Source organism: Cricetulus griseus (assembly GCF_003668045.3).
Source record: "Cricetulus griseus strain 17A/GY chromosome 1 unlocalized genomic scaffold, alternate assembly CriGri-PICRH-1.0 chr1_0, whole genome shotgun sequence".
Taxonomy (NCBI): Eukaryota; Metazoa; Chordata; class Mammalia; order Rodentia; family Cricetidae; genus Cricetulus; species Cricetulus griseus.
In genome coordinates, this window is record NW_023276806.1 from 171,096,574 (window position 1) to 171,111,531 (window position 14,958).

Below are 14,958 nucleotides of genomic sequence, written 5' to 3' on the forward strand. Positions count from 1 at the left end.
GTCCTCAGCAATACAGAAGGCCGTGGGTCAGGAATTCTGTGTTACCTCTTTGTACATAGGTGTCCTTGTCCAAATAGGGGAGGGAGCTCTTGTGTCTCCCTGGTGAGTCCTGGTTATCAGCAGAATGAAAAAAAAAAAAAACAAAACAAAACTTAGGACAAATTATTGTCACGTGTATTTGCTTCCTCCTCCATGGCTTGTTCTCTAGGAAGAACAGTGACTTCACTCACAACCTTGCAGGCTTGTTCCTTTGGAAAGCTCCCACCGCAGTCACTGGACTGACAAAAGCCTCCAGCTCTAAGCACCCCCAGAACTGACAACAGACAGGACCCAGGGAAACAGAAAGAGACTCCAGAGTTGCCTAATATTGAATACAAACAATAGAACTTGACATAGAGAACAGCTTAGTCAGTAGGTGGCAATAATGTTTCCTGTTTCCACAGCTGCTAGCATTAAACATGTGTTTTCATTGTCACGTGTGTTTACCCTGTTGTCTGTTGTATTAAGAAAGCTAATCACTCTTTCTATCCAGGGAGCCATTCTCCCTTTCTCTTTTTCTAATTCTCTCTCTTTTTTTGTTTCCCTCTTTAAAAAAGATTTATTTTATGTGTTTGGGTCCTTTGCCTGCATGTATATCTGTGTACCACATGTAGGTGGATTCCATGGAGGCCCGAGGAGAATATCAGATCCTATGGAACTGTAGTTACAGACAGTTGTGAGACTACCATGTGGGAACTGAACCCTGGGCCTCTGCTCTTAAGCAGCCAGTGCTATTAATCCCTGAGCCATCTCTCCAGCCCCATCCTCTTCTTCTTCTTCTTCTTTTTAAATCATTTCATTGATAGCCTTCTCTAAGCACTACATTGGAAACCTGAGTGCTGTTCAAAACAACCATCTTTTAAAGGACATCTGTCTTTGCCCATCTCAATGTTGGGCAAAGAGAAGTAGCCTCAATGAAAAGGGTGAGCACAAGCCTCAAGAGGGACTAACTCGGATGGAAGGTTTTCCTTGGAACCAGGATCCCAGTAGCTTCTAAAGTCTCTTCCATCCTGTTAGAATTTCCAAATTTCCCTCCTGATTTGCAGGTTATTGACTTATTTTACCGGCATGAGACATTCTCATCCACTTGGAATTGGGGCCAAATGAAAAGTTTTCTTTATCATATTGGTCCAGCTGCCATGCTTGTTAATTTGGTGGCTAGGTGTGGGGCCCCACCAGAGAACCTCTGTGCACTGTGCCCTTGTCCTTGCTGTAGCTGTAATGCTGGGCTTCTGGGCTGTCTTCTGCTGAGATGACTATCCAGTGCCCTGTTAGACCCAAGTCTGCTTCAGGACAGGTGTCCTGAGTTTATACTCAGCACAGGGGCAGCTGATCATAGTTTTCTTGTCTTGCTTTCCTCCTTCTCAGTCAGGATAAAATTCATGTCTCAAGGGTATGTGGCTGCCCTGTTTGTTAGACTACTGTTACCTGGTAAATAAGCCTCAAGGAGCCTTCTCAGCATTCTGGCCATCAGAAGGGAGAGAGGGAGGATGACTAATGCTGGAGATGGCTCTTCAGCAGCAATGGGAAAAGCAGTCAGTCTCACAAAAAGGAGAGGTATCAGCATGGTCACCTATTCACAAGCATCAGCAAGCAGGAAAGGCTACCACAGTAGCATTAAATCTGGGAGAAACTAGAAATGGGAGTTAACCTTTAAAAGACAATTGATCATCAGCACAATAGCAAGTGCTGTCTTTGAGCATCTTACAAAATCAGACTCCTGGTCCTAAGCCTTTTTTTATGAGCAAAGGAAGTAGAAATGAGTGGGCTTTTCTTCACGCTGATGTTCTGAGAGATAGAGTATAGCAGCATGAGAGTTCTGTTCCCTGCCATCTAAGAAGGGCCTGCAGGGGGATTTGCTGCATCTGGTAGAAGAGAGAAAGGACTCTTGGTGCTAGGTGCTCCTCTGCTTGAGAGATGAGCAAGCTTATGATGACCAAGATGCTGGAACTAGTCCTTGATCCTAAGTGCTTGAAGAAAGCACAGCAATATTGCTCTAAGGGGCCTTGGACTCACAAAGGCCTGCTTGAGTCCTGAATTTAGCCTTATTTCACTCTGTGTAGAAGCTGTAGTGTGCAGTGACCAGTGCTGCTGCTGTTCTTTGCAGGCTATAGAATCTTGACTGGACCCTGTAAAGGATCTCAAGGGAGCTGGTACCCCAAAAGATCCTGAATTCCACTTCCTACAGTGTAAAAAGAGCTGTGCCCCTTCCCTCTCCCATTAGAAGACATGTGAAAATATCCCTGCAGCTTCTGTGATCTTTCTGGAAAAAAAGGAAAACTAGGGGTTGAGCTGTTCTGGGATGGTCTTTAGTCTGCTTGTGGTCCTCTGCAAATGTAGGCATCCTCTAATAAAGAGCTTCTGGCTCTTGAGCCATCTCTGATGTGCTCAGCATGTCATCTGTTGTGTCCTAGGCATTTGAGCTGGCAACAGGAGACTATTTGTTCGAACCGCATTCTGGGGAAGACTATTCCAGAGATGAAGGTGAGTATTGTTGCCCACTGAGTACATTGATGTGGTTCTGTGCCTCCTCAACTTCTAGAGAGGATTGTATTGAAACGAACCCACGTTTTGGTTTTCAAACACCAAATTCAGATGCTTTTCCTTTGAGTTTGAAGCCCCCTCAGTGCCAGTGAGTGGGCAGCACCCAGCTGACAGAGCTTCCCTGGTCTCCTGGGAGAAGGAAGCCCACTGGTGGATGACGACCAGTTCCTGAGCCCTAAGGGCCACTCTGTGATTCTTTTGTCCACAGCGGCTGCTGCCCATTTTCTGTCCTGTTTGGGAGCTCACTTGACAACCAGGGAATTCAAACTTGAATCCTCTGTAACCTGACCATCTCCAGGCTTCCTTGCTTGCAATGCTGGGGTAGCCTGCAGTCACTGATGGGGCTCCAGTTGGTGTCTGAGGCCTGCCAGTCCCAGAAATCTCTGCATGGTTGTGCTGCAGACATTGTTGGTTTGAATCTATTTCTGATTTTTTACTAATTTCACTTTTCCCCTCTTCTTTTATCCCATCCTTCCCTTTGCCCTCCCTGTTCCTATATCCTTTTTTTTTTTTTTTCTCTCCTCATAGACCACATAGCCCACATCATAGAGCTGCTAGGCAGTATCCCAAGGCACTTTGCCCTGTCTGGAAAATATTCTCGGGAATTCTTCAATCGCAGAGGTAGTACCTCTTCTCTTTGAAAAGCGCCACGATGCAGACAGAAATGGGAACGCTGCAGGAGCAGCGTTCATGGCGACCAAAGCATTTCTTCTAAATTCCAAAAGCAGCTGAGCAGAGTATCTGTGCCGGTGCAAATGTTGAAGGAAGACTGAGTCTGGCCTGTGCTGGCCCTGTGAAGTGGCCCCTTCTTGGCGCTCAGGACAGCTGTATGCTCTGTAGCTTTGAGTTCTCAATCAGCTGGACAAAGGCTGTCATTGGTCATTCGGGTCGCGCTCCGTTTCTGTCTGCGCGGGCAGTGATAGTGTCTGCATGCAGTGTACTGATTAAACTGTCATGTGTTTCTGTTTTGCTGGCAATGTTTCCCAATGCAGATCACATAGCATTGATCATTGAACTGCTGGGGAAAGTCCCTCGAAAATACGCTATGTTGGGGAAATATTCCAAGGAGTTTTTCACCAGAAAAGGTAACGGTATTTACGCAACCCTAATTTTCAGCATAATCCTCTCCCAAAAGGAGAAATTGTGCATTCATGTTTGAGCAGTGGAAAAGATCAAGACTTTGCAACTGGGGAATTCTGCTGAAGAAGGTACTCATAAAATAATCTGGAACCACCTGGTATCTGTGGAGTAAGACATTTGTGAGAAAACGGGCTTCCAACAATCCTTTCTCAACCCTTCTATATATTCAAATATTTGTAGAAAGGACTTCCAGTGAGTTTTGGGAAAGAGCTAGATTCAGCTGGGTATGATGGCTCATATCTGTAATCCCAGCACTCAGGAGGCTGAAGTTGGAGAATCAATAATCCAAGGCCAGCCTAGATTATAAACAAAGTTAGACTTCTCTATCTATATTGGGTTTCATAGATACCCATGGACATTTTCTTGGATATGTCTGAGCTATTGGCATCATGTAGGCCTATGAAATCCTGTGGACATAACCACATACCGTTCTTTCTGTGCTGTTGTGTTAGGCAATGATTGATTTTAATGATGTTGTTCTCACTGACCGTCCCTTGGCTGTGACTCTGAACAGTTGTCATTTGTAGTTCCTAGGCAATATCAATGCTTAAAAATACCTTAAAGCCCCAAGGGGCTCCCCTCACCCTAAGAAAATGAATCTTCAGAAAAAGCTATGAATCTTTAAAATTCATGCTTGGGAGGTAGGAAGGTGGGGGATTCAGGGTTATCCTCAGCTACATAAAACATTAGAGGTTAGCATGGGCTACATGAGTTTTACAAAAAATCCTTCCTAGGTGCTAATATCTCTTGAGCCTATTTGGTGGTGTTAATTGTTTTTACCAGCTTAGGTTCAGTTTTGTTTATATCCTTCTTTAAAGAAAGTTTACTTGAGGACTGGGGAGAAATCTAGTTGGTGAAGTGTTTGCTGTACAAGCTTGAGGAACTGAGCTCAATCCTACTACTTACATAAAAAAGTCAGATGTGTTAGTGTGTGCATGTGTAATCTAGGTACCAGGAACACTGCACTTTAGAGCCCTGGGGATCTAGCCAGCCAGACTAACAATGTCAAGCCCCAGGCCCCAAGAGAATGGACTCAAAAGAAGATAAGAGCTCCTAAGGAACAGCACCCTTGGTTGTCCTCTAGCCCTTCCATTCACCCCCTATGAACATGTGTACACACACACACACACACACACACACACACACACACACACACACTTACACTCACACACTCTCACACGCACCCACACTCTCTCTCAGCTTGAGTAGGACATGGAAAGTCCAGTCTAAGTTGTTACATTGTAACTCCCCTACCATTCTCCCACTCCTCATCTTTCTCTTTAAATTCTATTTCCTTATTTACTTATTGGGGACATCAGAAGACACCTTTGCAGTTTCTTCTCTCCTTTTAATAATGTGATTCCTGGGGACCAAATTCAGCAAACCTTTTTACCTCTTAAGCCAACCATCTCACTGGTTCCTCCCTCCCTCCTCTCCCTCCCTCCCTTCTCTTTCTCATTTAGTTATTTTGTGTGTGTTTGTGTTTTGCTTACAGTATGTACATCACATATGTACATGGTGCCTATAGAAGCATCAGATATCTTGGAACTGGAGTTATAGTTGTAAGCTGCCGTGTGTGTGTGTGTGTGTGTGTGTGTGTGTGTGTGTGTGTGTGTGTGTGTATTAGCCTAGTAGCTTAGTAGCCCCACATTGTGGCATCAGTCTGTAGTAATCCGCCTTTGTGGGTCTTCAGTGGGATCTAGCCAACTTGCCTAGTTCGTGCCTGAGAGGGAGAGTGTGGCTTGAGAAAAGGCAGGTAAATACACTAAGGAAAAGACAGAGACACAGAATAGAGTCAGGAGGGCAATCCAGAGAATACCGAATGCCCCAAGTTTATTCTTCAACATTCTAATACACCCCAACCAAAAAGGAGAAAATGGCAAAAGACTTCTTTATTAATATACAAAGAAGAAACAGACTTTCTTCCTTAGTTCTCCAAACATTTAGTAACCACTCCTTAAACTAAATCTCATTATCTGGCCTTAAGGGTTGAGTAATCACACCTTAGATCAAGTCCCCTGTTATTTCGATAAGACCAAGACCAAATATCCTACAGTAGCCATGCCTTAGACTTTTAGTTCTTATGACTTTAACCTTGGAAGAGTAAGGATAGTTTTGAACTCTCTGACCTTAAGCCAAGATGAAGGGAAACCATCTTTTTTTTTTTTTTTTTTTTTTTTTTGCTTTTTCGAGACAGGGTTTCTCTGTGTAGCTTTGGAGCCTATCCTGGCAGTCGCTCTGGAGACCAGGCTGGCCTTGAACTCACAGAGATATGCCTGCCTCTGCCTCCCGAGTGCTGGGATTAAAGGCGTGTGCCACCAACACCCGGCCAAGGGAAACCATTTTTATGGGCCCTGACACATGGGTATTGAGAACTGAACTTTGGAAGAGCAGCCACCAGTGTTCTTTAACTACTGAGTCATCTCTCTAGCTCCCCCACCCCCACCCCAGACACACACACACACACACACACACACACACACACACACACTCTTTCTTTCTTTTTTTTTTTTTTTTTTGATTTCCTGATCCTCTAGCCTCAGCCTTCCCTGTAGGCAGAGTTTTCCTGTCCTGGAAACTGCTTCCAAATTACCACACAGTGGCTTATATAAATTATAAATCCTTGGACAATAGCTCAGGCTTATTTCTAACTACCTCTTTTCTAGTTAGCCCATATTCCTATGTATACTCTGCCACATGGCAGTTCCTTTATTAACATGGCATGTTCATCTCCTGTTCCCTCTGCCTCTGACTGGCCACTTCTCTGACTCTGCCCTTCCCCTTCCCATCATTCTTGGTTTGGCTTTCTCACCTAGCTGTATGCTGTTCAGCTATTGGCCAGTTAGCTTGTTTATTAAACCAGTCGCTGTGACATAGATTCACACAATATAAAGGCGTATTCCACAGGCTGCAACCATAGGCATGCGTCACCATGCCCAGCTGTGCTCTTAGGCTCCTTAGGGTTTGTAGCTGGTCTGGAACTGTAAGGCATTCATTCGGTATCTATTGAATGCCTTCTAGAACTAACAGCAGCCATGGCACATCTTCATACTCATTTGGAAGAGCTCACCTCAAAGGACAGTTGGTAAATGATGAGCTGCATGATTCCCAGGAGATGTGCTTGTCCTGTGGCTTTGTTTACTATGGGCACATTTCACATGTATGGCCCTGCTCCCAGGACATTTGTGGGCATGGTGTGTCTACAACCATCTTTAGCACTTGTTCTTTAGGAATTAAGTGCTTGGGTTTTTTTTTTTTTGAGCCACTTGTTTGAAAGTGATTTACAAAAAGAAAGCTAGTGTATTCTATGTTCCCACCCTCTGTCTGTCTCAGATTATGAAAACAGTTTCACTGGTCTCCTTTTTAAGACTTATTTATTTTGTGTATATTTTATGCAGTGTTTTGCCTGCCTGTATATGCACATGTGTGCCTTGTGTACAGGGAAGTAAGAAGAGAGCATCAGAGCCACTTGGAGTTATGGATGGTTATAAGATGCCATATGAGTACTAGAAATCAAACCTGGGTCCTCTGTAAGAGTAACAAGTGCTCATAACCACTGAAACATATCTGTGGTTCCTTGTTTTTAACTCTTGATCCTCCAGCCTCAATCTCTCAAATGATGGGATTATAGGTTTGTACCACCATGCTGTGGTACATTCTTAACATTCTTTTTAACGGGAGACCAAAACCGTTGTGATTTGGTGTTACTGTGGTAACTAGAATGCTTTTCCCTTCTTTTGGACATGAGAGACTTTGTAATGAGGCCAGAAATCCCTTAAGAAGACCAGGAGTTTGGTTTTCCGGCCTCCTTTTGTGGTGGTTGGTTGGTTGGTTGGTTGGTTGGTTGTAATTGCTATGGCAATTAGAAAACGTTTGGACATGGACAGATGTACAGCAATAGTAGGAGGAGTGAAGACTTGTCATCAAAGTGTGTCTGTGAGAATGAGGACATCATTTTGTTTTGGTTTTAAATAATAGGCTTTGTAGACCCAGCTAGCCTCAAACTCATGAAGTTCCACCTCCCTGTGTCTCCCAAGGGTTAGAATTGAAGGCATATATCACTATGTCCAATGTACAATTTCTATCCATTCCATTTTAAAATCAAGCATCAGATGCAGCTGCCTAGTGTCTTTCTTATTCTGATTGTAGAAGTTACAACCAGTACTAGTTTGAATTACTCCTTGGCCAGAGGTTAAAAACTGAACTGGATTTTGGGACAAGGAATGTGGTTACTCAACATCACATTAATTTGCTGGTTATTTTCTTGGGTGTGGACATTACCCATTGATACCATTAAGAAACTAGAATTTGCTCAGTGTGACATACAGTAGTGAGGTTGGAGAGTCACTTCGAATTGAAGGCCAGCCTGGGCTACATAGTGAAATACTTTCTCAAAATGAAGACGGGAGGAGAGTACTGTTAAGATGTGTCCCAGTAGTAATCAGCACCACTCTGGATTTTGTTCCTTATTTGTTCCCTAGAAGTGAGTGGCAAACTCCTGGGGATTGGTGAGTAAATCAGTTGTCCTCGGTCTCTAGGCTGTGTTCTCTTGACCATCTATAGCCACTGTTTTAGTGAATTCATTGTGTCAGAAATGGATTCATCAAAGGGGGATAGGTTACCTAAACTTATTCTCACATAGGGCACCAAGTACATTGGGATCATCGGACTGTGCTGTGCACAGATGTATATCAATCTTAACTTCATTAAATTCAGGGCCTACCAGATTTCTCACCAGGTAAAACCTGTCTGTCAACCCTCCCACCCCCCACCCCAAGCCAGATGGCCTGAGGTTGACCTCAGGACTCAGGTTAAGGAGAATACCTACTGTTGTACCTACTCCTGTATGGCACATGTGTTCACACACACACACACACACACACACACACACACACACACACACACACACACACACACACACACACACACACACACCCCGATATTTACACATGCTGCAGATGTAATAAAGGGGCTAGAAAGATGACTCAGCAGGTAAGAGCGCTGAATGCTTTTGTAGAGGACCTGGGTTTAATTCTCAGCACCCACATGGTGGCTAACAACTGTCTGAAATTCAGGTTCCAGAGAATTCAATGCCCTCTTTCGGCCTCCGTGAGCTCCAGGCACACAAGTGGTGCACAGACATGCATTCGAGCAAAACATTCATACACAGAAGAAAACAATGTTAAAAAAATTTTTTTAAAGACTTAATGAAATTCAACTGAATAGGTCAGAAGTGCAGCAAAGAAGTTTCCATGCAACAATACACATCTTGATGTCGGGACCACCATCCTATCACTGATAGGGAGGGAGGGAGGTGAATTTTTTTTTTTTTTTTGGTTTTTTTTTTTTTTTTGGTTTTTTTTTTTTTTTTTTTTTTTTTTGGTTTTTTTGAGACAGAGTTTCTCTGGGTAGCTTTGGAGTCTATCTCCTGGCACTCGCTGTGGAGACCAGGCTGGACTCGAAGTCACAGAGAGATCCGCCTGCCTCTGCCTCCCGAGTGTTGGGATTAAAGGCATGCGCCACCAACGCCTGGCGGGAGGTGAATTTTTTAAGAAATATACCACCACAAGGATTTCCTGTAAGCATCTCAGGCTGATCTCACACTCTAATAGGGGTGTTATTAGTCTACCTCATATTCGTATCTTTAAATATTTGAACTGAAACTCGAATATGTTTTTAACTTAGCTTCCAGGGATCCCTGAGAAGTAGGCTGACCTGTGAGAACCGTGAGGAGCACAGGCTGTAGACTCCAGCGTGCAGGAGCTGACAAGTTTCATGCTGGCACTATTTTGCTCAGCTTTCTGGGTTTCAGGTTTTTAAAGACTCAAAAGATTTTCCTGTCATTACAATTTTATATCTGCACAGAGTGTGGATATCACAAAACTTTAGGAACCTAAAGAGTGACTCTGGGAGAATGGACATAGTCATCCCTTGAAGCTTTCTGTGTTAGGTTGACTCAGAAACAACTAAGAGCAGAAAGAAAACAAATAGACAAAAAATCCTAGAGAAGTTCAAGTGTGGCCACTCTAGTACCCTCCTCTTGCTCACACAGTCTTCCCTGGCAAAAGGAGGACAAAGGGCACTGAGACAGTAGAAGATGGGTATGCGTGTGGATGGGTATGTGTGTGGATGGTTTAACAACATTTACTGTAGGCTGTGCAGATGATTGTAGGTGGTTTTGTTTGTTGTTGTTAAGACTTTTCTGTGTGAGTGTTTTTTTTCTTGCATGGATTTATGTGCACCATATGTGTGCCTGGTGCCGTTCAGGTACCCTGGAATTGCAGTTACAGATAGTTGTGAGCCACCGTGTGGATACTCAGAACTGAACCTGGATCCTCTACAAGAGCAATGAGTGCTCTTAACTGCTGAGTTTCTCTAGCTCTGGTTGTAGGTTTTAAGAAGTGTTTTGGTACTCATTTCAAAGTTGTATGACCAAAGCAGTGAGATTACTATAACTTTGAAGTAATTTCTATTATACAAGGAGAGTATCCCTTGTCCAAAATGCTTGGGACTGAAAGTGTTGTGGATTCCTGATTTCCTCAGATTTTGGAATATTTACATAGATAAGTTGATCTTGATGATGGGACACAAGCAAACATGAAACTCATTTCTATTTCATGAACAGTTAGTTGTACATATGAATGCCTCTTGTTACATGAGATCCAGTGTGTAATTTTCTTTATCATGATGGTGCTCAGAGTTTCAGATTTTGAACTAGTGATGTATAACTTGGAGATGCTCCTGTCCCTACTGTGTGCTTTTCTCAGTGACATAGTGCAACTTTTAGTTTCTCTTGTTCCATATCCAATAATTCAGTCAGCAACAAAGCAGAACTACATTTATTTAAAAAGAAAATGTTATGTACTGTTTTCTTTGTCCCTGTCCCCAATGAGTAGAATCTATTTGCATTGTGTTCAGAGTTAGAGTGTAGAGGGGAGTGGTGTGTGCAGTAATGCAGATCTCTAATCCATCATTGAGGATATGGAAACCAGAATATTGCCAATTCAAGCTCAGTCTCGGCTACATAGTGAGAACCCTGTCTAAAAAAAGAAAATAAAAATATATGACAATGGACTGTGTGTGACTTTGTGGTGTGTGGAAGTTATGTGCAAATGCTGTGCTGTGTTATTTAGGAGATTGGAATACTATTGGATTCTGTGTGGAGAGAGATGAATGTACTAAGTTTGGTTTCCCTTAAAGGAAAAAGCTGGTAGGTACCCTCGGTGAGTTCTTCTGTTCTGGCAGACAGTGCTTGCCAGCATTTGCATTCACCTGGAGACTTACTTATGATAAAACAGATTGTCAAGAAAGTTTCTTCTTTTACCAGAGAATGTGCCTCAGTGTCATGTGTGAACTTCAGTCAGTCTTAACTGTTGGGGAGGGACAGCTGTCTTCATTCTGTGGTTAAGCCACTGAAAATGTACCTGGGAGGTGTTTGCTGCCTGCCTAGACAGCTGAGTTCTAATGTACCTGCTTTCCATGTTCATCAGTGTTTTTTGTTTGTTTGTTTTGGTGTGGTTTGTTTTGTTTTTTGAGGCAGGGCTTCTCTGTGTGGCTTTGAAGTCTGTCCTGGCACTTGCTCTGTACACCAGGCTGGCCTCAAACTCACATAGATCCTCCTTCGTTTGTTAATTGGTATTTTTATGTCAGTCCCGTGACTGTCTATGGAGCATAGCTTTGGGACTTTTATTACATAGCATCACACCAGATGATTCTTGTTAAGCAGATTAAACTCGTTGAATGTATATGTTTTAGTTATTTGGCCCTTAGCCACCATCTTAACCCTGATCTTACTTGATTGCGTCCCTAGGGCTAGACTTTTGAGGGGCTTGGGGGATTAACCTTCAATGATTGTTCAGATTTGTTTCCACATTTTTTAAATTTTCTGTATGATATGTGTGGTTGTCCTGTGCCACAGCTCAAGTGTGGGAGTCATTTCTCTCCTTTCTGTTCATGAGTCCCAGTGGTCAAACTCGGATCATCAGCTTGGGTTGTTCAGTAGCAAGCTCTTACCCATTGAGCCATCTAACTAGCCTTTGGACCTGATTTTTACAAACTGTTTTTATTTGAAGCCCTTCCTTTTCCACGAGTAAAATTACAGATCCATTTCCTTAGTAAATTTAGAGATCTGATCTCCAGTAGCGAAGCAGGACTTACCTTTGTTCCTTAAGGTCAGCAGCTTGTTACCTCACCTTAACTAGGAACCATCCCAAATTTTCTTTCTGGAATCCTGCGTACAGCATGGTGATAATTCTGTAGAGAGCTAAGAATGGCCACTGAAGAGAGTATAAAAAGGAAAGGACCATGGGTGAGGGGTGGGGAGTGTGATAGCTGTGATTCTTGAATTTTTTTATTTATTTTTTGCATTTATAAGGAACGCTATCTTTTTTGTCAGGGTTTCAAAGTGGGTGGCCAGGGTGTTTCTAAGTTGTCTGTGTGGGTTCTCAGCCGTGGGGTGCATGCTGGACACGTTGTATGTCAGATGCTGACATTGCGGTTCATAACAGCAGCAAAAGCACAGTTAGGAAGCAGCAGTGAGACTGTTCATGGTTCGTGAACAAACCTGAGAAATGGTATTAGGTGACCTCACATTAGGGAGCTTGAGAAGCAGTGCATGCAGCATGTGAGAGAGGAGAGGCACGGCCGAGCCGATAGGGCCCAAAGGCTGGGCTCCACTCACCTAACACAGTGTTGCTGCAGGCCCGGTATAGACACCACAGTCAGTTGGCATGGTTCCTGGATGTGTAGGAGATTTACAGGGGCCCACTCTGAGGGCTGCCCAAGAAGGCCACTTTATACACGACAGTGGAGAGCCGGTGAACGTTTTCCAGCTCACAGAAAGGGAGTTGTTCATAGTGAAAGTGACCTGGCAGTTGGACTTGTCCTTTTCTTTTTCCCCCCTTTTAAAAAGGCCTTTCTAGCCCACAGGCTACTTACTGTTAATTTTTCTGTTGTATCAGAACTTCCGAGCTTTGGGAGGTAGTGACACTTTTATACTACGGGTGACACATTTGAGAATTGTTAACTTCATGTTTTATAAGAAATTGTCCTTGAAGTCATGTATTTTACAACAATATGTAGAGATGAATACCATTTATTTTGGGTCACCACTAGCTGCTTGTGGCTGTTTATTTAACTTTAGACAAATTAAGACTTACTATGTTCTTTAGTCACACTGTGTACATGTATGTGCCTGTTAGCCCAGTGGCTGCTATACTGGACAACCTAGTTCAAAAGACATCTGTACCACCAGACAAAATAGATTAGTCTTGTTCTAGGAGCACTCCCCCCTTCCCCTTTGCATGGTAAAATGTAGTATCACAAGGCCTTCAAATGATAAGCATCATACAGGTTTTGCTAAGCAAGCTTACAAAGGGCACCAGCACACAAGCTGAAGTGGGAGTGGCTCCAGCTGGGGGAAATGCAGGCGTTCTTTCTGAGCACCCTCAAGCTCACAGCTGATGCGTATCATCTAGCCTGCTTACACCCACCTAGCTTGCTTGGACAGAATCATTAATTCTTTCATGAGACGTGCTTAGGGGAAGAGAGCCAGCTTCCTTCGTTGTTACCATGGTTTTGAGAGTTAGATTGCCTGCAAAAAAGCCTGTCTGGACCAATTAGTTCAGGGATGTGCAAATCTGAGTTTTTGTGATTGCATGCTTCTTTCTCTGCAGGAGAACTTCGGCACATCACCAAGCTGAAGCCCTGGAGCCTCTTTGATGTACTTGTGGAAAAGTATGGCTGGCCCCAAGAAGACGCTGCACAGTTTACAGATTTCCTGATCCCGATGTTAGAGATGGTTCCAGAAAAACGAGCTTCAGCTGGCGAATGCCTTCGACATCCTTGGTTGAATTCTTAGCAGATTCTACAAAATATAGCATTCTGAGCTAGCAAATGTTTCCCCAGTACATTTGGACCTAAACAGTGACTCTCATTCTTTAACAGGATCACAAGTGAGCTGGCTCTACCCTCAGACCTTTGTTTTGCTTTGAGGTACTGTTTGACACTTTGCTTCCTGGGCACCATGATCCTGGGGAAGGGCAGTCTCTGTCTTCAGCTAAGTAGTTTACTGGCCATTTTCTTCTGGAAACAATAACATGTCCCTAAGCATTGTTTCTTGTGTTGTGTGACATTCAAATGTCATTTTTTGAACGAAAAGTACTTTCCCTTTGTGTGTTGGCAGGTTTTGTAACTATTTATGAAGACATATTTTAGCTGAGTATTATATAATTTACAATCTTAAGAAATTATCAGTTGGAACCAAGAAAGAGTGAGGAAATATACAATATTTTCTTCTGGCAAAGGGAAATCATTCTGTATTATAGTGTATGTAACTGTTAATTTACATAAATAGGGAACAAGGGTTCACATTCAGCAAAGCTACCCCTCCTGAGTGCTTCTTAGCATACATTGCATGTTGCAGAGTTCCACTGCTTCAAGAAGTCACACAAACTTTTCATTCCATTAACAGTCCTAGTGGTTCTGGTCTAGGTGCCACTTTAAAGGAAGGAAAACTTGCTTCTCACTCAGAAATTGACACTATAATCTAGCAGTTCCATTTGTATTTTGCATATTTTTAAAATTACTTTTAAAGAAGTCATTCCCCTTTAAAATGTGATGGCCCAAAACCTACTATCAGCACTATAAGTTAAATATGTAGATTAAATTGGACAAGAGAAATATGTTCAGTGTGTGGAATGAAAATAATATATTTTTGGAAAAGCATGATGGTGTTTGTCTAAAACACAAGGTGTGGCTTATACAGTTTGCAGCACAGTGAACAGAACACTCCTCCCAGCTTACAGGTGACAGTGATCATGTTCCTTCCATAAGCAGCTTTACTTGCTACAGCAGTTTACTTGCCTTTTCGTTGTTTTTTCATGAATGAGAAAATTTTCCCTTTGCAGGCCGCATACAGTTTTAGTTTATGCATTTTCTTAAAATAAATTGTAGAATCCAGGATACAAACCATTAGTAGGCAATACAACTTTAGAATATAACATAGAGAGGTATATTAGCCTCTTAGAAGTCAGTGGATTGAATGTCCTTTTTAAAAACATTTTTATTCATTAAGGTGCCTCGTTTTTCTTGACTTTGTCCATTAACATTTATCCATATGCCTTTGCAATAATTAGATTGTGAAAAGCTAACAAGTGTTGTAACAATAATCCTTTGTTTGGGGTGCTTGCACTTGTCTTAAAAATTAAAGTGTTTTGGGGTTTTTTTTTCCAGACA

The 14,958-nt window shown here is 42.7% G+C and overlaps 1 protein-coding gene across 11 annotated transcripts in view; it reads left to right on the forward strand.

Annotated features, from left to right (window-relative positions):
- Srpk2 (SRSF protein kinase 2) overlaps window positions 1–14,958 on the forward strand; it is a 195,857-nt gene extending 180,899 nt beyond the window's left edge. For 5 of the 11 annotated variants that reach the window (XM_035451593.1, XM_027393411.2, XM_035451591.1 and 2 more), the window contains 4 exons: window positions 2,454–2,523; window positions 3,112–3,204; window positions 3,576–3,668; window positions 13,398–13,582. In XM_035451593.1, coding sequence (XP_035307484.1) covers window positions 2,454–2,523; window positions 3,112–3,204; window positions 3,576–3,668; window positions 13,398–13,582 — 441 coding nt within the window. Of the gene's footprint in view, window positions 1–2,453; window positions 2,524–3,111; window positions 3,205–3,575; window positions 3,669–13,397 lie in introns of all 11 variants that reach the window. The other 6 variants (XM_027393417.2, XM_027393420.2, XM_027393419.1 and 3 more) reach the window with 3 other exon arrangements.